The 22,663-nt window shown below is 60.5% G+C and overlaps 2 protein-coding genes across 18 annotated transcripts in view; one reads left to right on the forward strand and one right to left on the reverse strand.

The window, feature by feature from the left end:
* PC (pyruvate carboxylase) overlaps positions 1-22,663 on the reverse strand; it is a 90,465-nt gene that overhangs the window by 6,364 nt on the left and 61,438 nt on the right. For 16 of the 17 annotated variants that reach the window (XM_044762493.2, XM_014844731.3, XM_014844732.3 and 13 more), the window contains 9 exons: positions 16,566-16,701; positions 16,253-16,437; positions 15,849-16,014; positions 15,571-15,716; positions 15,310-15,427; positions 14,843-14,994; positions 13,335-13,453; positions 10,888-11,050; positions 8,337-8,519 (listed from right to left, as the gene is read on the reverse strand). In XM_044762493.2, the coding sequence (XP_044618428.2) occupies positions 8,337-8,519; positions 10,888-11,050; positions 13,335-13,453; positions 14,843-14,994; positions 15,310-15,427; positions 15,571-15,716; positions 15,849-16,014; positions 16,253-16,437; positions 16,566-16,701 (1,368 nt within the window). Of the gene's footprint in view, positions 1-8,336; positions 8,520-10,887; positions 11,051-13,334; positions 13,454-14,842; positions 14,995-15,309; positions 15,428-15,570; positions 15,717-15,848; positions 16,015-16,252; positions 16,438-16,565; positions 16,702-22,157; positions 22,477-22,663 lie in introns of all 17 variants that reach the window. The other variant, XM_070488242.1, reaches the window with a different exon arrangement.
* LRFN4 (leucine rich repeat and fibronectin type III domain containing 4) lies at positions 2,057-6,531 on the forward strand. Its single transcript, XM_014844735.3, has 3 exons — positions 2,057-2,196; positions 2,612-3,970; positions 4,482-6,531. Exons 2-3 carry the CDS (start codon positions 2,622-2,624, stop codon positions 5,041-5,043), a joined length of 1,911 nt encoding a protein of 636 aa, XP_014700221.1. The 5' UTR covers positions 2,057-2,196; positions 2,612-2,621; the 3' UTR covers positions 5,044-6,531.

Here is a 22,663-nt window from a genome sequence, read left to right on the forward strand (position 1 = left end):
GTCACCCATTCATGATCCCTGCTGGCACCTTCAATAGGGACTCCAGGCACAGCATGAGCTGCTCTGAGAGATGCTACCTGTCCCCCTAGGGCTCCTCCTGCCTGGAGGCCAAGATGGGAAGAGTGTCTCCCCCACCAGCGTCCCATAGGCGGCCACTGCAGAGTGAGACCCAGTCAATGCGGCCTCATGCCTGTCTGGTGTGACAGGTCTGCCTGTCTGTCCTGAGTCTGATCCCTGTCCCTCCTAAAGAGATGGGGACATTTCACCTGGGCCAAGGCATGGCACCTGAAAAGAGAAACACAGCGAAACCACGTAAAGAAGCCGCATAGGGGTGAGAGGATCCTCTGAGGTCTCCTCTGTCCCATCCTGCATTTCTCTTTTGTAGACCCCTCCCCCTCCGTAATTCTGGAGGGTCTGTCATCTCCTCTGTACTGTAACCCCAACTCCCAGCACAGGGCTGCGTGTAACGGATGCTAGTAAACGTGTGTGTAGAGTGAACGAAGACATTTTTGATGACGAGAAGAGCAACACAGAAGGATCTCATGCCGCTGAGCAACACACTCAACCAGAGCTAGGATCCAGCACCTTCATTTCACAGAGGCGAGAGCTGGGGCCCCGGAGCAGCAATGCTAAGAATGGATGTGGGCTCCCAGTGGCCAAGCCCCTCATGGCTGCATCACTTCTTCTCTCGCCCCTATCAAGTCCCTAAGTACACACAGTAGCCCTTGGCCCAGATGAGGAAATTGTTTCAGTGGTTAAATAACTTGCCCCGGGCTGCCTACCGTATCAGGCAGGATTAGAATTCCGGCTCTTCCCCTGAGCTCCTACTGCACCCAGCCCCTAGGAATCAGGTCTGGAGGGAAGGGAAGGGGGCAGGGGAGGACCCAGGCAGCCTGAGGACTAGGAGACACCAGGGGCAGGTGGTGACTTTTCCTGTCTGCCAACCCCGTGGCCCACTGCGAAGGAACAGGTGCGCGACCTGGTTCCGAGCCCTCAGCGCTGCCACCCAGCCCCGGCTCTCGGAGGCAAGAAGCTGGGAACTCACACCGGGGCCCCTTTCTCAGCCGAGCCGAGCTCGTGTCCGTGTCCCCGACTCCTTCCAGGGAAATGGCCCGGCAGAGGCAGAAAGGAGTGGGAGTAGCCGCCGCCCGGCGAGGACCACTGACGCACAGCTTCAAACAGCGTGCCACCGCCGGCCTGCTGGGAAACGCGCGCAGACCAATCGGGCCCGAGGCGGAGACCGGTTGGTTCCCGAGCGCCGGGCGGGCGGGCGGGGAGCCTGGAAGTGGGAGGGAGGGGCAGGCAGCGGGGCGGGGCACGGCGCCAGCCCGGAGGCCGAGCCCTCTCGGCCCCACCCACGGCAGCCTGCCGGGGGCGTCGCCCCAGTCCGCCCCAGGCCCCTCCAGGGCCCCGTGCCTGTTGGGGACCATCCACGTGACTCGGTGATGCAGAACGGTTGTGACCTTCAGCGTGTGTCTGTGAATGTGAGGGTCCCAGCAACAGTGCGGGTTTGCGCCCAGCCCCGCCTGTGGGTGCGGGGACGTGTGGGTGTGTGGGCATGTGTGGGTGTGTTGGGGAGGGTGCCCAGCGACATGTGACAAAGACTCCCGTCTCCGGGAGATGGTGAAGGGGCCCGCGAGCTGGCGCTTTGTCTGGCTGTCTGCAGAGTGACGGTTCGCGCAGCGGCGGCGGCGGGCGCCCGTGCGGTGCAGGATGCCGGGGCGCCAGGGCGGCCGGGGGCGCGCGCGCCTGTGCCAGGGTGAGTGCGCTGCGGCAGCACTGGGGGGCCGCACGGCGGGCCCGCGCCAGCCAGGGCCTTGGGCGTGACCAGGAGCCACCCGTGGGTGCTGCAGTGGCCGCGTGTCCCCGTGACCTCGGGAGCCGGCCCGGGCCGGGGTGGATCCCCGCGGGCCCCTCCCCGTCCGCCCTCCACGTGCGTGTCCGCGGAGCGCGTGCTCGCTGGCGCGCACCCGCCTGCTTGTCGCCGCCGTCGCCGCCACCGCGAGCTGCGCCGGGAAAAGGTGCCGGGAACGAGTGAGTCGGGGCCGCGGGCCCGAGCGCCATGGGCCGGAGGGTACGCGGCAGGCGGCCGGTCAGCCCCGGGCCTCGCCCCCGCGGGAGAGCCGCCTGGAGTCGGCGAGGGCCGGCCGGGCCCACGGGGAGGCCGGCCCGCGCCCCCTGAGCTACAGACACCAGGTGAGGGGGCCGCGGGGTACTGCGCGGAGGCTGGCCAGGGAGGGGCGAAGGGCCACAGGGTTGGGGGGGTGCCCTTCCTGGTGGGGGAGGGGATGGCGCGAAGGGAGGTGCTGGCGATTCCTGGAGACGCCAGGGAAAGGAAGTTCCAAGACCCTCCCTGCTCTTGTGGCCACCTCTGCTTCCTGCCTCATGCCTCACCTTGTCCCCAGAGCCTAGACTCCCCCTAACTGCTTAGGAAATGTGATCTTTACTCAGGGGGGCCTGTCCCTGCAAGCCCCAGCCTTCCCTCAACCCTGGGGGACCCCTTCGGCCTCTGACCCTGACCCCCTCCAGGCCAGGCTCTGGAAGCTGGGCCCTGGGCACAGTGAGCCTGCACTAGCCCCACCTGTGCCTGGGCTGTGGCCCTTCCCCACAGGGCGCTCGCCATGGCCCCACCGCTCCTGCTGCTGCTGCTGGCCAGCGGAGCGGCCGCCTGCCCACTGCCCTGCGTCTGCCAGAACCTGTCCGAGTCGCTCAGCACCCTCTGTGCCCACCGAGGCCTGCTGTTTGTGCCGCCGAACGTGGACCGGCGCACGGTGGAGCTGCGGCTGGCCGACAACTTCATCCAGGCTTTGGGGCCGCCAGACTTCCGCAACATGACAGGGCTGGTGGACCTGACACTGTCCCGAAATGCCATCACCCGCATCGGGGCCCGCGCCTTTGGGGACCTGGAGAGCCTGCGCTCCCTGCACCTGGATGGCAATCGGCTGGTGGAGCTGGGCACCAGCAGCCTGCGGGGGCCCGTCAACCTGCAGCACCTCATCCTCAGCGGCAACCAGCTGGGCCGGATCGCACCAGGCGCCTTCGACGACTTCCTGGACAGCCTGGAGGACCTGGACCTGTCCTACAACAACCTGCGGCAGGTGCCCTGGGCTGGCATCGGTGCCATGCCTGCCCTGCACACCCTCAACCTGGACCACAACCTCATCGACGCACTGCCCCCGGGCGCCTTTGCCCAACTCGGCCAGCTCTCCCGCCTTGACCTCACCTCCAACCGCCTGGCCACACTGGCGCCTGACCCGCTCTTCTCCCGGGGGCGCGACGCCGAGGCCTCGCCCGCCCCCCTGGTGCTGAGCTTCAGCGGGAACCCCCTGCACTGCAACTGCGAGCTGCTCTGGCTGCGGCGGCTGGCCCGGCCCGACGACCTGGAGACGTGCGCCTCCCCGCCAGGCCTGGCTGGCCGCTACTTCTGGGCAGTGCCCGAGGGCGAGTTCTCCTGTGAGCCGCCCCTCATCGCCCGCCACACGCAGCGTCTCTGGGTGCTGGAGGGCCAGCGGGCCACACTGCGGTGCCGGGCCCTCGGTGACCCTGCACCCACCATGCACTGGGTGGGCCCTGATGACCGGCTGGTGGGCAACTCCTCCCGAGCCAGGGCTTTCCCCAACGGGACCTTGGAGATTGGGGTGACAGGCTCTGGAGATGCAGGGGGCTACACCTGCATTGCCACCAACCCTGCTGGCGAGGCCACAGCCCACGTGGAGCTACGGGTGCTGGCCTTGCCCCACGGCGGGAATGGCAGCGCTGATGGGGGCCGCCCGGGGCCCTCGGACATTGCTGCCTCAGCCCGCACTGCTGCCGAGGGAGAGGGGACACTAGAGTCTGAGCCAGCCGTGCAGGTGACAGAGGTGACCGCCACCTCAGGGCTGGTGAGCTGGGGGCCGGGGCGGCCAGAAGACCCCGTGTGGATGTTCCAAATCCAGTACAACAGCAGCGAGGACGAGACCCTCATCTACCGGTGAGGGCGCATGGGCAGCCCCGCGGCCCCCGCTCCAGCCCTCCAGGCGCTTCCGCACGCCCCTCCTCAGCCTCGGAGCCGCCGGGGGGCGCTGGGGCTGCAGGGGGAGAGGAGATGGGAGATGCTGGGAGGAGGCGGGCGGGCCCCACCAGGGCCGGGGTGTGGCTGAGCAAGCACAGGGGCCGGGTCCACACGTGTCCGCAGATTCTGCCCCTGGCGATGTGATCCTCACTGCCTCTTCGGCTTGTCCTGGGCCTGTGTCCACACACACACCTGTCTGGCCCCTTGCACTGTCTCCAGTGCCACACACGCATGCCTGTCTTGGTTTTTCTGCCTGCTTGAGTGAACAAGGCCCATGCGGTCCTAGGGGAGGGGGTGTTCAGAGCTGGGATCTGGGAGCATGCTGAGGGCAGTGGGGGTGGCCTGTGAAGGGGGCTTCGAGGCTGTGTGAGGGTGGGGGCCGGGGCCTGGACCCAGTGCCCAGGTTCTCACCGCCTGCCCTTGCCCGCAGGATCGTCCCAGCCTCCAGCCACCACTTCCTGCTGAAGCACCTGGTCCCTGGTGCCGACTATGACCTCTGCCTGCTGGCCCTGTCACCCGCCACTGGGCCTTCCGACCTCACAGCTACCAGGCTGCTGGGCTGTGCCCACTTCTCCACACTGCCAGCCACGCCTCTGTGCCATGCCCTGCAGGCCCATGTGCTGGGCGGGACCCTGACTGTGGCTGTGGGGGGTGTGCTGGTGGCTGCCTTACTGGTCTTCACTGTGGCCTTGCTGGTTCGGGGCCGGGGGGCCGGGAACGGCCGCCTCCCTCTCAAACTCAGCCACGTCCAATCCCAGACCAATGGAGGCCCCAGCCCCACGCCCAAGACCCACCCGCCGAGGAGCCCCCCGCCTCGCCCCCAGCGCAGCTGCTCCCTGGACCTGGGAGACACAGGCGGGTGCTACGGTTATGCCAGGCGCCTTGGAGGGGCCTGGGCCCGACGGAGCCACTCTGTGCATGGGGGGCTGCTCGGGGCAGGATGCCGGGGGGTGGGGGGCAGTGCGGAGCGGCTGGAAGAGAGTGTGGTATGATGAGAAGGGAGCCGGCCCAGGGCAGAGGGCGCAGAGCAGGCAGCCGCCTGGCCTGGTGGGTCAGCACTGCCTGGGAGTCCCTCCGGGCTGGTTTTACCCTTGGTACCTCAGGCCCCCTTTATGCTTGGCAGGACAGGGGGCCCTTTCCCTGGTTCTGGCCTCCAGACGGGCATAAGGGGTCAGGTCTCTCTGACAGGTGCTCACAGCCACCAAGGTAGGGGCTGCAGCCACCAAGTGGGAGTCTTGTTTTTCTTTATAATAAAATTGTTGGGGACACCTCAGTGCTAGTCTCTGGTCTCGTCCTGCTAGGCTCCCTGAGAAGGGAGAGGGGGACATGTGGGCTGGTGGAGGCACACACAGGACGGGGCCAGGGCTGGTACCGTCAGCCCCGTGGAGGCGGCCCATGCAGCCTGGGTGCCCTCGGCTCCCTCCTCTGTCCGACAGCCGAGCGCTTGGGTCTGGGGCCTTTTGACCTGGGCGAGCCCAGGCCCAGCCCCAAGAGGACTGTGGTCACTGGGCGCCAAGACCTCTATGCTCTGTGCCAGTGTCTCTGAGTGCAGAGAATGCCCCTTCCTGGCAGGACGGGGCCTGGCATGACGTCCTCATGGTGGCCTGGACATTAGAGCACACAGGGTGACAAGAGCAGGGGGAGACGGCATTGCCCATCAGGGAAAGGGGCCTGGGCTGGCGACATCCTTCTTAGCACAGCTCAGGAGGAAAGTCCCTGTGGCTCCCCATGCTGACAACCCTCTTCATCTCCCTGGGATTTGTAAAATCTCCCCACAGAACTAGAAAACGGCTTGGAATCCCACTGCCCTGCTATCAGCCCAGGACCTCCTGGAAGGTTCCAGTCAGTGCCGCAGGCCCTGGTGAGCTCCCAGCTCCCCAGCTGCTCCACTGGCACCCCCGGGGCTTGGCTCTGGGCTTCTTGGGAAAGACTGAGTCGAACCTCCCTCACTGGGCACTGGAGGGGTGCCTGCACGGCCACTGCCCTGCTCTAGTCTCCACCCCGAGGAGCCACAGTCCACGGGTGGCATGCCCTGCTCTGCTTCCTCTGGACTCAAGTCCCTGCCAGCCTCTGGCCCCAGGCCCCGGTTCTGCCAGCCTTCAGAACACTCACTGCTCCTGGGCATCAGCTGGATTGTGTTCAGTGCCCTGAACACAAACCCTCACAGGCCTGTATGGCTCCTGCTCTGTGCGAGGTGCACCAGGTGCTTCAAGAACATGCCAGTGCCTGGACCCCACTGTGCAGGCCGGGTGCCGACCCCCCAGGGCCTGTAATGGTGCCTGGGCCACAGCGCATGTGCCGAGGGGCAGGTGGGTGTTCCCGTGGAAGGCCCGCCGTGGTTCAGTGGGGCAGCCCGGTGAGAGCTGGCATAGTAAGGTGTGTATGCACACGTGTGCAGGCCAAGCTCACACACTTGTGGGTTTGCACAGCATTGACACACATGTGCCTGCCCTCCCAGCCCCAGAACACATACCTGGATGTGGCCCAAGAAAGATCCTGGTTTAAATAAATGAAACAAGGTCCTCAATGGAGAAGATCAAGAGAGCCTGAGCCCGCCAGGGGCCTCGGAGAGAGGGCAGAGCAGGCACAGGGCTGAGGGGCGGGGGGAGGGCGGGGCGGGGGGCGAGGAGCTGCAGGGGGGCAAGGGCAGGGTTGGTGGGAGGCCCCAGGCGAGGCAGGAGCCAATGGCCTAGTGTGCGTGCACATTTGGGGAGGTCATTGGTACCCCCAGGAACCAAAAACATGTGTCCTGCTGCTGGCTTCCCACCATCCTCCTTGCGGCCCCCATGGCCCTGTCTCCCTCCTCCACCTTCAGGGCTCTAGGGCAGTGGGTACTTGTGAGCCCGCCAGGCTGTAGGACAGGTGGACGTCCCAGGGCCCAGGGGCACCCACAGCAGCCAGCCAGGGTCACCAACAAGGACAACACAGAGCAACAGGGGAGGGCAGGCGAGGGGTGGGGTAGCTAGGCCCCCTACTGGGGTCACGGTCGCACTGGCCACCCAGGCCTGGAAGCAGCCCCAGAACACAATGCCAGAAAACCAAGCCCCTGCGGCAAGAAGCAGCCTGAGCACACGATGTCATGACGGTCCCTGCACACATGCAGGAAACGGCCCCTGGCCAGGAGCCCCAAGGCTCCTCCAGGAAGAACGCAGACCCCCAGACCCTGGCAAACAGGTGTTCCCTCTGAGGGGGGCTGAGGGCCTGAGGAACATGGCCACCCAGCACAGGCCCCACGGGCTTACTCCCTCCCTCCCTGCCACGAGCTCTGTCGAGAGGCTTCTGTGCCCACTGGGGCACCTACCAGGACACAGGGCAGGGCCCTGTCAGCCAGGTGCTGAGAGAACAGCACTGCCACCCACCCCAACCCCACCAGCTGAGCCTGGACCACAGGCAGGCCTGGAAGCAGCTGAAAGGAGGATAAAGCGACCAGAGGGCCATCAGCCAGCCCCTCGCAGCCCCCGTGTGCAGCGGGCAGGGGAAGGTGGCCTCTGAGATGGGCGACTATCCTTTGGGAACTCCCAGAAGAGGATGGGGGGTCTGCCTGGGGCCACCCCTCAAGGCAGAGCCCTGCCCTCCCGCTCTCCTCGCCCTGCAGTGTCTGACGGCGGCGTCTGCCTGGGGGAGGCCCACAGACACAGCAGCGCTGGCCTCAAAGACAAGGCAGTATGTGGCTGTGAGCTCATCTCCAGCTACAGACCCGGGGGACGTGGCCCAACCAAGAGGCCAACGGGCACTTTGGTCCTCGCCTGGCAGCCAGGCTGCGAGCCCCCGAAGGTGGGCCCCTGGCCTCCCCGGCCGTCGGCTCGGCATCCCGGTGCAGCCTCCTTCTTGGCTGGCCCTGAAGCTGCCAACCTTCGGCACCTACCAGGCCTGGCGGGGCCGTGAGGGCAGGTGGGGTCTGCCTTTATGCAATGTCACCTCCATGTGGGCCTGCCCTCTCACCCAGCTGTCCCCATTTTCCTGGAATGAAGAACTACCCGGAGAGCTTGTTCAGAACACGGGCTCCAGGACCCCCACCCAAACCTCCGGGGCCAGAATTTCCAGAAGGAAGGCCTGGTGGAACGTGGATTGAACACACGCTCCAGGGGACCTCACCCGAGGGGCAGGACGCAGTACAGGGCTCCCCCGAGCAAGACCCTCGACTCTGGCCAAGGGCCGACTCCAGGAGGCTGCGGGCCTGGCAGCAGCAGCGGCCGAGAGCAGCAGGCGCATCGGCACGCAGCAAAGGGGCAGGAGCGCAGCGGGACGGGCAGGACCGGCGGGCAGGCACGGCCTGCGGCCTCACCTTCACCCCTCGCACGCGGAACTCGGCCAGGGCTCTGCTCATCTTGGTGGCGGCCGTGGGGTGGTCCTTGCCGTGGGCGATGACTTTGACCAGCAGGGAGTCATAGTGCGGGGAGATGACGGCGCCCTGGAAGGCGGAGGCATTATCCAGGCGGATGCCCATGCCCTCTCCGCTCCGGAACACCTGCGGGCAGAGGGGCACCGAGTCAGGAACCGCTCGGAAGCCAAGTCAAGCGCCGGCCCCCAGCAGGCTGGACACAGGCGGGCCTGGCAGGTGCTGAGGGCTGAGCACAAGGGCGCCCACAGGCTCACCCAACTCTGGCTTGTGAAGTTCTGCTTAACTTCTGCTAGCAAACCCAGGGGCACACCGCCTTCTCTAAGAGCCACAGAGTCACTGCTTCCTCCTCCCCGAGCAGAGCTGGCAGGGGCAGGACATGGGACGGGGAGGATATGCCCTGCCAGCCCCACCCTCAGTGCTGAAGAGCCCAGCAGAGCACGGAGAGGGGCCCTGGGCGGGCAGGAGCCAGCCCTGCACCTCTGTCCCCAGGGCCAGATCCCAGCGACCTTCCACTGCCTGCCTGCCTGGCCCGCCTGCCTTTCAGATTCATTCATTTGTTCACTCGTTCATTCTGCAGCGTGTGCCCACCATGTGCAAGCACTGAGGACAGAGCAGCTAAAACAGAGTCCCTGCTGGCAGGGGGCTCCCGGCCTGCCGGGCAAGGGGACAAATGAGGAAATGCAGACCGGTGACAGGGACGCGAGCACGGGAGCAAGGCGAGGAGACGAGGCAGGCCAAGGGGGTTTTGTTTTTAGTGTGTACAGTGATGGGGCGGCCTCAGTGTCCCCCCATTGCCGCCTTCTTCAAAAAGGGAAAATGGGGGGAAGAGGGAGACAAGGCCAAGAAGGGACGGGCGAGCAGCTAGGAAATACTCGGACAAGGGAGGGGGCCGGCTGTGAGGAGAGACGCAGGAAGCCAGGGTGCCCATGCCCACACGCCTGCCCGCCCACAGAGGGCAGCAGCGGGGAGCATGACGGTCAGAGAGACCCTCTTGGGGACGGACTAGGAGAGGCTGCGGGGGACAGAGGTTCAGGGTCTCTGGGGGCAACTAGCACACACATGCACATCGTGATGGGCACAGGAGGGGGGTGAGCCCCAGCAGGGGAGCCTGCCCCCGGGGCGGGGGACCCCCGTGAGGCACAGGTGAGGGGATGGGGAGCAGGAGGGACAGCCCAGGGGCTTGGGACACCCATTGCACCATGTTTCCGCTTCTGAGGGACACAGGCCTGTGTTCAATAAAAAGGAACTTAATAAAATATTTAAGGGTGAGCACTCAGCTGTGAGCAGGAACTGTCGGCTAAAAATACCCTGTGGTCACCCAGGCTCGGCGGAGCCGGGCGTGCAAGTGGAGGTGGAGGTGGAAGCAGTGGCGGCGGCGGGTCGCAGGGCTGCCCCTTCGGCTGAGGGCAAGGAGTCAGGGGCCAGCCCGCTGCACAGCACTCCGGCCTTGGGGCTGGCTCCCACCTACAACCTGGATCCTTCCAGAAACAGAATCCTGGCAGCAGCTCTCTGCCTCAAGCCAACCAGTTCTAAGCGACTTTCAGGATACAGACAGCTCCCCTTCCCTCCCGATGTCTCAGAAGCCTGGAATCTGTCTCAAAATTACCCCAGCCCTCCTCCCTGGACGGGAGCAGAACCTGAGCCCCGCACACGTCCCGCTTCCTCGGAGGCTCAGGCCAGATGGGAGGCAGTAAAAGCAGCAGACCTGGCAGCGGTGCTGCTGACACGCAGGATCCAGAGGGAATCTTAGCCGGCGCGAGACAGGGGCCAGGGGCCAGGCACACCGAGCAGGCCAGAGGGCCCCGCCCGCTGAGCAGAGGGGAGAGAGATAGCTTTGGGGCACCTCTGCACGGGGAGGGGAGGTGCAGGAAGCGCTGGGGGGGCACAGGTCCAGTGGCAGGGGAGCCTGCCCAGCCCACCTTACCCTCGCCATGCCCTCAGGCCCCGGCAGCCCAAGCCTGCCTCTCAGGCTCCTCCCTGCCCTCCACCACCTCCCCCTTTCATCTTCCATGGGGCCCCTGGCTCAGCACGCCCCCTCCACCAGCACATCGGGGCCCCAGTACTTTGCTGCACTCCCTGGGTCCTGCCGTGCCAGCCACCCCCCCTCAGACTGCAGGCAGGACAGAGGCCAGCAGTACTGCTCCGTGTGCCCCTGTGAGAAGAGAGGAGTCAAGGGCTGGGCCTCATCTGGGGATCCTGCATTTGGCTCCACCTCCTGGTCTGCTCCCTGTTCCGCACAATTCACTCCCTGGCTTGCTAGCCTGTGCACGTGGCAGTCTCCCCCCTCTCCCACCCCACCCCGTGAAATGCTCTCCCGGCACTCTTGGACAGTGCACAGCTCCCATGTACTCTAAGCCAGCTTCAGCCCTGCCCACGTGAGGGTTCTCCCTCACTGCCGGGCCCATGGGCTCCCTCGTGCCCCTGGGAGAAGCTGGCCCAGGAGAGTCTGCACACAGCCCGAGACCAGCAGGCGCCCCGTGGGACGTGGGCCTACCTCGATGCGGCCCGTGTCCGGCTGGAAGCTGCGTGCGGGGTCCTCGGTGGTGACCCGGCACTGGATGGCACAGCCATTGATGCGGATGTTCTCCTGCCGCAGGCCCAGGTCGGGCAGGCTCCGGCCCTCAGCCACGTGGATCTGGGCGTGGACCAGGTCCACACTGCAGGTTGGGGAGAAGGAGCGGAGCGTGAGGCAAGGGATGGGTGAGGAGGGCAGTCCACACGCAGACACGGCCGGGCCCAGCCTGCCCTGCCCCTGCCCGCCCTTAACCAGCTGCGGCAACCAGTCGGCTCCTCCCGACCAGACCAGCAGCCCCTGCCCTGCACCGCCCGGAGCTGGGAACTCTGCACAGTCTGAAGAGGGGGAACGGGGCAGCTCGAGGGCCAGCTGAGACATCTGCGTGGACCTGCTCTTGCACCTCCCCCAAACCGCCCCTCCCCACACTCTGCCCTTCTTCCTTCCTGGGGTCTCTCTGTCCTGCCTCCCCCAAACCCCCCCCTTATAAAGCCTGGATTTGAAGCCTCAGATGCCCGTTCTTAGAGCGGCATGTGCTACACTGCGGTTTGCAAGAGAACGGGGTTGTGAGGGCCAGGCTCGCGGAAATGGGGACTACAGCAGTTGGAGGGTCCACACAGGTGGGTGCTGTGGTCGGGACACCATCCTCCCAGGACCTGTGCTGCAGCTGGGCTTGTGCCCAAGACCACCCCACCCCCCCCACCCCGAAAATCTGAGAGCACAGAGCTCTCCAAATGGGCTTGGTTTTATAAGCTCAGCCTCACTGACTGCCACGCTCCTAAGGACAGCAACAAATCCAAGTGGAACAGCTGTTAAGAAAAAACACTTAAGGTTTAAAATTTATTGTCACTGAGGCTTGTGGTAAGGACAGCCTGGAAACTACGCTGGCAGATCTTCCTCAGTGTTCCGTATTTCCTGCTAAACCGCTTCGTAGTAGTAATGCTGACTACTGTGTATTGCCATGTCCACATGCCATGGACGCTGGCTGTGCTCTTTCCAGGCTTTATCTCTATAATAATGCTCAGAGAGTCACTGTCACTCCCACCAGAGGAGGAGCCTGAGGGTCAGAGAGGCTGCAGCTCACCCAAGCTCCACGCAGCTAGGGATCTGGGAGGAACCTGCGCCTCAGTCTGTGTTCTGGGTGACATAAAACCCCTGCTCCCAAGCAAGCAAAGACTTCTAGGGTTAACAGAGCAGGCTCACAGCGGGCAGGCTCAGGATGGATGACAACTTTACAGCAGCGTGATGGGAACAATCTCATGGAGCCAGAGTATGGAGCGTCCACCTCGACTCAGTCTTGACCTCGAGAGAACGAGGAGTCCGGGGACCTCCGTGCACCTGCCGGCCAAAGGCAGGCGCCCCAGCAGCATCCTCGATCTCAGGTGGGGTCAGGGGTCAGGGAAGGAACTGTCAGGAAAGTTCCATGGTGAGACAGACTGGCCCAAAGCCAGAGCTTGACACTTAAATGGCTCAAAGTATCTTCCTTGAAACAATGAAAGCCCATTTAATTGTTTATAAAATGGGCAGATTTTTAAAAATCTCTATACTCGATGCTTGTGGGAGAAGAAACTGGTACAAACAATCTAGAAAGCTGATTAGGCGAGATGCTGCTCATCCTTTGATCCGGTGATCCCGCTAAAGGGGTCTGTCCGCGGGACTCTTCAGAGGCAGAAACAGACTCAGGGACAAAGATGCTAACCGACACGCCCTCAACAACCACAAAGCTGGAAACAACCTAATTGTCTAATACCAGAGCACTTATTCGTAAATAAGTTATGAAACACACAGATGACAGAATAGTATGCAGCCACTAAAAGTATCTAGAAAGAATAACAGCCTGGGGGAATGTCTTCAACAAATATTAAACTTAAAATATAGAATAAAAATTCTATACAAAACATCTCAATTGTCTCAAACTATTTATATAGTACAGTAAATAAAGACGGAAAGAAACCAAAACATTTAGAGTAGGCACAGGCAATACAGCACAGGGCTGGACAGAGACCAGCTGTGTGACCTTGGGCAACTCTCTTAACCTCTCTGAGCCTCAGTTTCCTCATCTGAGAAATGGGGACGATCGGCACCATGCCCCAGTGCACCTGTGAGGTGCAGCATGCAGCATGGCACAGCCAGGAGCCTCCTCAGCGTCCAATTCTGAATCGTTTCTATTTGCTCCTTTGAACTAACTCTTACAGTAAACGTGTAATGCTTTTATAATACTCTCCATAAAAAGTAGGTATCTGGATCCCTCACTGCTCTCCACCCCAGCGGAGAGTGAGCTGAGCTCCTGGCCGCCCGCTCCCTAGGAGCCACCTGAGGTGGATGTCACACAAAAGAGGGAAGATGCCCTTCCTGGCACCGCCCCCCGCTGTCGGCAGCTGCTGGGCTGCCCACCGAGCCCCTGGCCCTAGCCCGAGTCCCATGCTCACTCGGTGATCTCCTCGGTGACGGTGTGCTCCACCTGCAGGCGGGAGTTGACCTCAATGAAGTAGTGCTTGCCGTGCTTGTCCACCAGGAACTCCACTGTGCCCGCGTTCTCGTAGCCCACCTGCGGGGCAGCCGTGTAAGCAGAGCGTGGTGATGCAAGCCCGACAGAGACTCAGTCCCACCCACCGGGTGGGTTCCATATAAGAGACTGCAGCGAACCCTGCCCAATGGATGGCAGCAGCCCGCCAGCCCTGCCCCGGGGGGCGAGCATCCTGAGCCCATGGCTAGGCCCCTGCCTGGCCGTCTCCCCCAGGACTCCACCAGGAGCCTCAGATGGCGGCACCCAGCTTGTCTGGGAAGGGACGTGAGCAGAAGCTCCCGACCGCCCCAGACTCGGCGCCCTCTCCCCAGCACAGGCCCCACCCCCATACACCTGGCCTCTTCTGGACCCTTCTCGTTCTTAGAGGGTCTTCAGAAAGTTCCCCTCTACTCCGTCATCACCTCTGTCTACTACTCAAAGAGACGCCATCTGAGAGGAACCAAGAGATGATGGCTCTAACTCAAAATTCAAGCCTAATTCTAGTTTCACTTCTGGTCCCACCAAAACCACAAACTAGACTTCAAACGGCTCCCTTCGACCTGTTCTGGATGAAACACGGCATAAGCCAATGAGTCAGACCAAACTCAAGGTGTGAATGTGCCTCGTATGAAGTCACCAAAATCCGAACTCTAAATTAGACCCTACCAACACCTCCTATTAACCGCTGAGGCCCCACCGCAGAGCACCGACCCCAGCTTTCAGTGTGGGGCAGGTTAGTCATCCGCTGTCGCCTCTTCTGGGCCCAGGCTGCCTGAGAGGTCTGAGGGAGCACAGCTCTGGATGGAGAGCAGGACCAGAGGCCCACCTGGTGGCCAGAAGAACTGAGAGAAGGACCCCTGCTACAGGTCTGGGGGCAGGTCACTGCTCGGGGAGCCAGCTGCTGTCTCCCGCCTCCACACCCCAGCAGAGACTGGCCAAAGGAGGACCTTAGGAGCAAATGGGTTGCAATAAATGTGACATAGGGGACAATTAACACTGAGTGAGAAAGAAACGCCTTAATAATGTTGCTTTATCTTGATGGGATCCACAGAGTCTCATCCCTTTTCTTCTGGGGTTTGTTGGTGCCATGCGGAAGCTCAGTCTGTGCAGAGGGGGCTGAGGGAGTGGCTGGCGACCTCTTTCCCTCCCTCTTCTCAGCCTTTCTGTTCTCCAGGCTTGGGCCTCTGGGCCTGGCACCTCTGCTGTCAAACAGCAAGGATCCCAAGGACCCCGCATCAGCCCTCTGTCCTCCAAGAGAGTCCCTCCCCCGTCCTCCCAGAGCCGGTCTCCCTGGGCCTCCCTGCTCCCCAGCAGGCACCCAAGTGACCCCTGGCCACGGGGCCTACGCCTGCAGGAGCTCAGAGCAAGCCTGCAGGAACAGGCTCCCTGTCTCCACATGGGAGACTGTCCCCGAGAGCCCCTGCCCTTCACCTGCTTAGCAAGTTTGACAGAGTCGCCTGTGAGCCGGGCCCGAAGCTGGGGGTCCAGGTGGGCCGCAGGGGCAATCTCGACGACTTTCTGGTGCCGCCGCTGGATGGAACAGTCTCGCTCATACAGGTGCAGAATGTTCCCGTACTGGTCCCCTGGGGTGGAAGGTAAAGCGGACTCAGCTTCTGCTGGCATTTGAACACCTCCGAAACGCCCAACAACCCCACACAAGCACTGTGGCCAGTCAGGGCCTGCTCCCAGCAGTGATGGCCAGCCAGGACAGAAACTGTCACAGCCGAGGCCTCGAGGCCCTGACCAGCCCGGCCCCCACAGCCTGCCTTCCTGGGGGAGGGTCTTCCTGAGGCAGGCTCCTGGAGCTGTCCCGAGGGCCAGCCACCGGGAGCCCAGAAGGATGGAGGCCTGCTCCGCTCCTGCCTCGCACTGTAGCCCCAGCAATGCTCCCCACTCACCCAGGATCTGCACCTCGATGTGGCGCGGCTTCTCAATGAACTTCTCCACAAACAGCGCCCCGTTCCCGAAGGCGGCCAGAGCCTCCGAGTAGGCCCGGGTGTAGTTGTCCTCCAGCTCCTGGGAGGGCAGGCGAGCCGAGCAGACCTTGAGCCCGCAGCTCTGCCTCTCCGGCTGCAGGACCCCCTCCCACTCCCAGAGCCCCGGGGTCTGCTCTGGGGGCCTCCCAGCCCTCCCTGCTCTGCTCTCCGGCTTCTGCTCACCTCGTAGCTGTGCACGACCCTCATGCCACGCCCCCCGCCCCCATAGGCAGCCTTGAAGATAATGGGGAAGCCGTAGGTGTTGGAGAACTCATGGGCCTCATGCAGGGAAGTGATGGGGGCGTCTGTGCCGGGGACCACGGGGACACCTGTAGGGAGACAGGCATGTGTGGGGTCTCTGTAACAGGCTGGAATCCCTGCTAAAACCCACTAGCCCCCTTCTCAGACAGCCCCTCTTGAAGAGCTGTGTGGCCCCCCTATGGCCTGCCCACCAAATTCACCTGCAGAGATGGCGATGGCCCGGGCTTCCACCTTATCTCCCATCTTGCGGACCACCTCTGGGCTCGGCCCGATGAACCGGACCCCCGCATCCTGGCAGGCTTGGGCAAAGTCTGCTCGCTCTGACAGGAACCCGTAGCCAGGGTGCACGGCGTCCACGTTGTTTTCCTGGGGGCAGGGCCGGTGAGAAGGGAGGAATGCCCCTCACATCCTGTCCCACAGGCCCTGACCAAACCCTGTGGCTCTTGCACCTCCCCCAGCTCACTTGCTCCGTTCGCTCATTCATTCCTTCATTCATCTGTTCACAGAGACTTACTGCTGGCTGGCATGGAGGCCGGGCACAGCACAGGGAAGGCTCAGGACCCAGTCCTGGCCCTCAAGAGGCCGCCTGGCCCAGCCGGCTCACCTTGGCCACCTTGATGATGTCTGGGATGTGCAGATAGGCCTGCACAGGGGCGAGGCCGCGGCCGATGAGGTAGGCTTCATCCGCTTTCTGCCGGTGCATCTGGCCCGTGTCCTGCTCTGAGTAGACAGCCACAGTGCGGATGCCCAGCTCTGTGCAGGCCCGGAACACACGGATGGCGATCTCACCTGTGGGTGGGGGCAACAGGGGGAGAAGTTAGATTCCTGGGTCCTGAGAGAAGCGGATAGCGGGGCAGGGGTGGAAAAGGAGAGCTAAGGTGGGGCTGGCCGCGTGGCCCCTCTCACCATGTGCTCACCTCTGTTGGCCACCATGACCTTCTTGATGGGCTTGTACTCCAGACGCCGGACATTTGGGGAGGCGGCGGGGGCGGTGGAGGTTCGGCGGATGCCCAGGAGCCTCAGGCCCCCATGCACGGTTCGGAACTTCAGCATCTGGGGAGGGAAATCAGAGCCGGGTTAGAGCAGCCTCAGCACAGAGGGTCCCCGGGAAGAGTGAGGGTCCCACCTGAGCCCCACAGCAGTCCCCCAAGGAAGCCAGCACCACCACGCTCAATTGCTGGCCAAGCCCAAGATTCCCTGGAGGGCTGACCAACACAGGAAAAGGAGCAAATTCACACCCACACGGGACCCCCAGCTTACCCTAGTACTCTGTACGCACTGTAATTTTTACAACACTTGAAGTTCTTAAAGCAATTTCAGAGGCCAGCCAGAGGCCCTGTGTGACCCAGGCGTGTGTACTGTCAGTGTCCTTTGACGCCCTCTGCCAGGCACCGCGGTCCCGGCAGCCTCAGGCTTCAGAAGCTCCCACGCCACCCTGACCCCACTGAGGGATGACATGCGTCCCTCCCTCGGGCTCCATCTGGCTGGGCAACAAGGTAACAATGATCTTGAGGGCAAAGCCACATCAACGTGACCTCTCAGGAAGCAAGCCTCCGCTTGGGTGAAACACAGAGTCCAACAAACAGCAGCCAAAACCTTCCTTTCTACTGAGGACTATTAAATACATTAGTAATGAAAACCAACAGAGGGCAAGTGAAACAGGCCGGGCACAATATGGTCAATACTGCATGATTCCATTTATCTGAGGTCCTAGAATTGTTGACTTCAGAGAGACAGACAGCAGGATGGTGGGTGCAGGCCTGGGGGATGGGAACGGGGACAGTGTTGAATGGGGACAGTGCTTCCATTTTGCCAGATGTAAAGAGTTCTGGAAATGGACGGTGGGGATGGTTGCACAGCTGTGTGAATGTACTTAGTGCCACTGAACTGTGCGCTTAAAAATGGTTAAGTCGGGGCTGGCCCAGGGGCACAGCGGTTAAGTTTGCACACTCCACTTTGGTGGCCTGGGGTTCACTGGTTGGGATCCCAGGCATGGACGTACGCACTGCTGCTCAAGCCATGCTGTGGCAGGCATCCCACATATGAAGTAGAGGAAGATGAGCACAGACGTTGGCTCAGGGCCAATCTTACTCAGCCAAAAAAAAAAAAAAAAGAGGATTGGCAGTGGATGTTAGCTCAGGGTTAATCTTCCTCACAAAAAAAAAAAGGTTAGGATGGCAAATTCTGTTATATATATTTCACCACACTACAAAGAATTTTAAAAAAATCAATGGAGGGTAACTTATATCCCAGAATGTAGAAAATCTTCAGAGGTCAACCACCCCCTCATTTTACGAATGAAGAAAACCAAGGCTCAGACAAGCTTACGAAGATGTGTTCCAAGTCACAAAGCTATTCACAGCGGACCCAGCCGGCGTTCAGTCCCTCAGCCTGCCGTGTTTGTATCTAACTAACCACGTGACTTATTTCTTAGGAAAGTTTAAAACGCTTGACTCAACCATTTTAAGGAACATAAAAATATATTCAATAAATAAAACAGATTTGCAAAAACCTCAATGTTATATTATGGCCAACAAGATGGTGAATGGGGAAATAAAGACCAAATAGAAGAAAAAGAGAAAAGAAATAAGGAAATAAATAGAAGGAAGAGAAAAAGAGGGAAGCCCTCAGACGAGGGGAGAGAGGACAGCCACCGAGCATCGACCCTGAGCCAGGCCTGGGCCCAAGCGGCAAGGACAAGGCAATGGAAGCCTTCACTCTCACAGGAGGTCGCAGAGAAAGAAGACAAAAGGAAAACCCGGACAGAAGAAAGGACCTCCCAGATCATGGTTAGCGAACGCCCCAAAGGAGAGAAAACAGACCGTTTTGCCAGTTCCCCGGGAGAAGCCAACCAGGCTGGGCTAGAGCAGCCCTCTCTGAGGGCACGTGAGCGGGACCCACGGTGGGAGAAGCAGCGGCCATGCACAGAGCTGCAGGGAACACACCCCGGGTACAAGAAGCAGCGATGGGCAAGGCCCCGAGGGAAGAACGAGCTGGACATGTTCCAGAAAGAGCCATCAGAGAGCTGGGGGGAGGTGGGTGTGGCGTGAGGTGAGGCTGAAGGCTTGGGCAGGGCCCGACTGCCCAGGCCCCTCGACTCCCCTCTAAGCACAGCGGGACGAGGGCGGAGGCCTGAGTGCTGTGTGTCTGGAGAAGATCTCCGGCCTGGAGAGCAGCGAGGACTGACAGAGGGTGCACGTTAGGGGCTGTGCTGGGGCTGAGACGGGATACACAGTGCCTCCGACTAGGGTGGGAGCAATGCAGGCCAGGGAACTGGGGAGAATTTGGGGGTACGATAGGCAAGATTCGCGGAGAGATCCACTGTGAAGAGAAGGCAAAGGAAAAACTCCAGGATGGGGATGGGGGTGGGAGTGGGGAGTGGAAGTGACCTGCCCTGCCCAGAAGAGACTGGAGGACCAGCCCTGCTGGGAGGGGCTGGAGCCCACGGGAGAGGTTAGAGCAAGGCAGAAAGCCTGGGGCTGTGGGCAAACTGGTGGTGTTTGAAGCCATGGACTGGAGAACAGGCTGGAGAGAGGAGGTGGACCCCTTCGGGACCCACGAACGAGCAGAGAGTCTGGATGAGGAACAAGAGCCAACGAAGGAGATGAGGGGCCCCAGGAGGAAGGAGGGAAGCAGGAAGCACCGTGGCTGTCAGTTGGGCAGAAGCGTGCGCTGTCAGGAGGTGTGAACGCCTAGAGGCAGCGTCAGACGAGGCCGGAGCGGGGCTGCTGCGCGAGGCAGGCCGAGCCCTGGACTGGGAGGCGGGCGCCCCGGGCGGAACCCGGCTGCACGGACGCGGCGGGGAGTCAGCCTTGCTGGGCTCTGGCTCATCTTGCAAAATGGAGGACAATGTTCTTACTCGCTAATTACAAAGAGGATAAACCTGGCAGACACCGCGGTGACCCAGAGATGTAGGCCAACATCGCTGGCACGACACGGACATCACGCGCCGCCTGATCCGAGGCCAAGAAGGACCTGAGGGGTGTTCCTGCCACAGAGGCACAGCCTGAATCCAACCCAGAGACAACATGAGGCCGACCCAAACGAAGGGACACTCCACAGAATACCTGGCCTGTATTCTTCAAACATGTCAAAGGTCGTGGAAGACAAAGATGAAAGAACGTTCAGATTACAGGAGGCTGAAGAGACATAATGAAATGAATTTGCATTTCGAAACGAAACGCAACAAAATGTGTGATCCTGGACGCATCCTGGATTTCTGTTGTGAGAAAGGACATTAGGGAGACAACTGACAAAATTTAAATAAGGTCTGCAGATTAGAACTAGAGCATTGTGTCAACGTTAATTTCCATTCCTGATCATTGCCCTGTGGTGCTGGCAGAGGATATCCTCATTCTTAGGAAAAATCACTTACTGCTTAGGGATTTAGGGGAATCGAATCTGCAACTTCCGCTCAAATGGTTCAGTGAAAAACATAAGAATAATGAAAAAAATATGGTAAATATTAGTATTTGGGGAATTTGGGTAAGGGGTGTGAGAGAATTCTTTGTACTGCCTTTGCAACTCTTCTGTAAGTCTGAAGTTATTTCAAAATAAGAAATGAAAAATGCCATCCCTCTGGCCAACCCTGACGGAAGAGAGAACCGTGGGGAGCGGCACCTGCTCACAAGAGGCGCCGAGTATCAGCTGGGCGCTCAGGGCTGGGAGCATTTGACTTTCGCACCTTCCGGAAAGGAAAGCGAGTGCACTTCAAATGTTCTCCTGTTATCTCCCCTCACAGAATACTAGCTGCCTAATCCTCTGCTCGCTCCGGATACCCCACCCACTGGAGGGAAATCCTTTCCTGGAGGAGCAGCTGGGAGCGGGCAGGCCCTGGCATCGACAGCACACACACCAGACAGCAGGCGTGGGTGTGAATCCCGACCTCGTCCTGGGCACCGCACGCTCTGCTCAGGGCGCAGGTGGGATCTGCAGGCGGGACAGGGTCGAGCAGAAAGAGCCTGAACTACGGCAGAGGGTCAAGTCAAGAAGAGTCCAGGCACTCCTCCAGGGCAGCACAGCAACAGAACAATCAAGATCAGTGGCTACTAAAGCGTCAACAGCCTCATCTGGCCAGGAATCACCACATTCAAAAGAGAGCAGTGAGGCGCCACCTCTGCCTATTAAATTAGCAACAGCGCTGTAAACAGATTAATGCTGCTAAGGCCTGTGGGAGACAGACCTGCCAGGAGTGGTCGAATGTCAGGGCAGCTCCCTGGAAGCCACTTGCAAAAGCCACCAAGAGCCTTTGTTATATCTATCTACTTTGGCCCAGTCACTACACTGCATCTAGGAAGGCAAACCAAGGGAACATTCTAAAATGAGAACCCAGATGGATGCAGAAAGATGTTCAAAACAGCACTGTTTACAATAGTAGAGTTAGAACCTACTTAAAGATCCAACATTCAGGCATCTATACAGATATTATGCAACCATAAAAAATGACTGTTTGCATAGTCTTGATGACACGGAAATGCTTATGATAGAATGTGATGCTAAAAAATTAAAAGATGAATAATATGATCTCATGATGTGTTTTTTGTTTGTTTGGTTTTTTTTTTTGCAGGGTAAGATTCGCCCTGAGCTAACATCTGCTGCCAATCTTCCTTTTTTTTTTTATCCCCTCCCCAAAGCCCCAGTGCGTGGTTGTATATCCTGGTTGTAGGTCCTTCTAGTTCTTCTATGTGAGCTGCTGCCACAGCATGGCTACTGACAGATAGGTGGTGTGGTTCTGCGATCAAGAAACAAACCCAGGCCACAAAGTGAACTTGAACCGCTAGGCCATTGGGGCTAGCTTACGAAGGTTTTCTAAGGTAAAGAAAATAACTGGGAGGAACTCTGTCAGCATGTCACTGTCACTCATGCCTATGTTCTAGAATTGGTATGGTGGTGTTCCTTCCTGCTTCTTTGTGCTTCTCTCTACATTCTATATTTTCTCCATTGGGGATGCAGTATTTATAGCTAGAAAGCAAAGTGAAGAAAGAGAGGGGAGAGGAAGACCTTTGCAGAAAGAAGCTAAGAGGAGCTCCTGAATCATCTCCCTAAGTGAGATGAGAGGCTCGGCTTAGATCCTGTGAAAACTCTGCTGCGAGTGGGGCTGGTGCTCCCCTCCCCACACACAGCAGGGCCACCTCACCCTCCTCCCCTGTTGCCCCAGGTGAGCCTGCTGGAGGTCTTCCTCACCGGTCTACAGGTGATCGTCCTCACAGCTGGAGCCACTGGCACCAGGATTCTCAAACATTTTCAGGGAAGCCCAATCTTTGCTCCCACATAGGTGGGTTGACTGCTGTGACCACCTGGGCACTTACCCATTGTCTTGCAGGTACATAGATCACTTCTGTCCCCACTCCCACCACACACCCTCCCCACTTCCCTTTCCAGATAAAGAAAGGGATCCCTGGAAGCTACGCCCACAGGGTGGGTGAGGGAGTCTCACCACCAGGCCTGAGAGACCCTTTTGCACACGTTCTTGCACTTTATCCTCACACAGGCTTCCTTGGCAGTCTCACCTTACAAACCAAGACCCAGGCCTGGGCAGTCGGGAGCGCATCTGAATGCCCAGCAGCACTGCGTCCCAGCGAAAGCAGGCCTGGCCTTGAGACCTGAGCAGTCCAGGCCCTGGGGCGCAGGAGCCAGCCAGGTAGATGTTTATAGAGGGGAAAGCTCAGAGCGCTTGGCTGAAGTCAGAGCAGTGGGGCAAGTGGGGCAGAGAGCAGCCTCGTCCAGCTGGCAGCCCAGCGCGAGCCTGGAGTCAGCAGGCCTGGGTCTGTCCCCAGCCCTACCTTCCCCAGCTGTGAGGTCTGGGCACCTGAGGCTTCATTTCCCCATCTGTAAAATTGAGTAACACGACCTTCATCCTTGGGGGTCCTGAAGGGACTCACCAAGCCCCCCCGGGCCAGTGCACCCTGAGCGTGATGCCTCAGGCAATAAACACTGGCTGCCATCACTACCTTCCCACTGGCCTTTCCTCCCAGATGAGTGCAGGGAGCAAGAAGGAAGCCCCAGCGTCCACACA

The sequence above is a fragment of the Equus asinus genome, chromosome 17, assembly GCF_041296235.1.
Source record: "Equus asinus isolate D_3611 breed Donkey chromosome 17, EquAss-T2T_v2, whole genome shotgun sequence".
Lineage (NCBI taxonomy): Eukaryota > Metazoa > Chordata > Mammalia > Perissodactyla > Equidae > Equus > Equus asinus.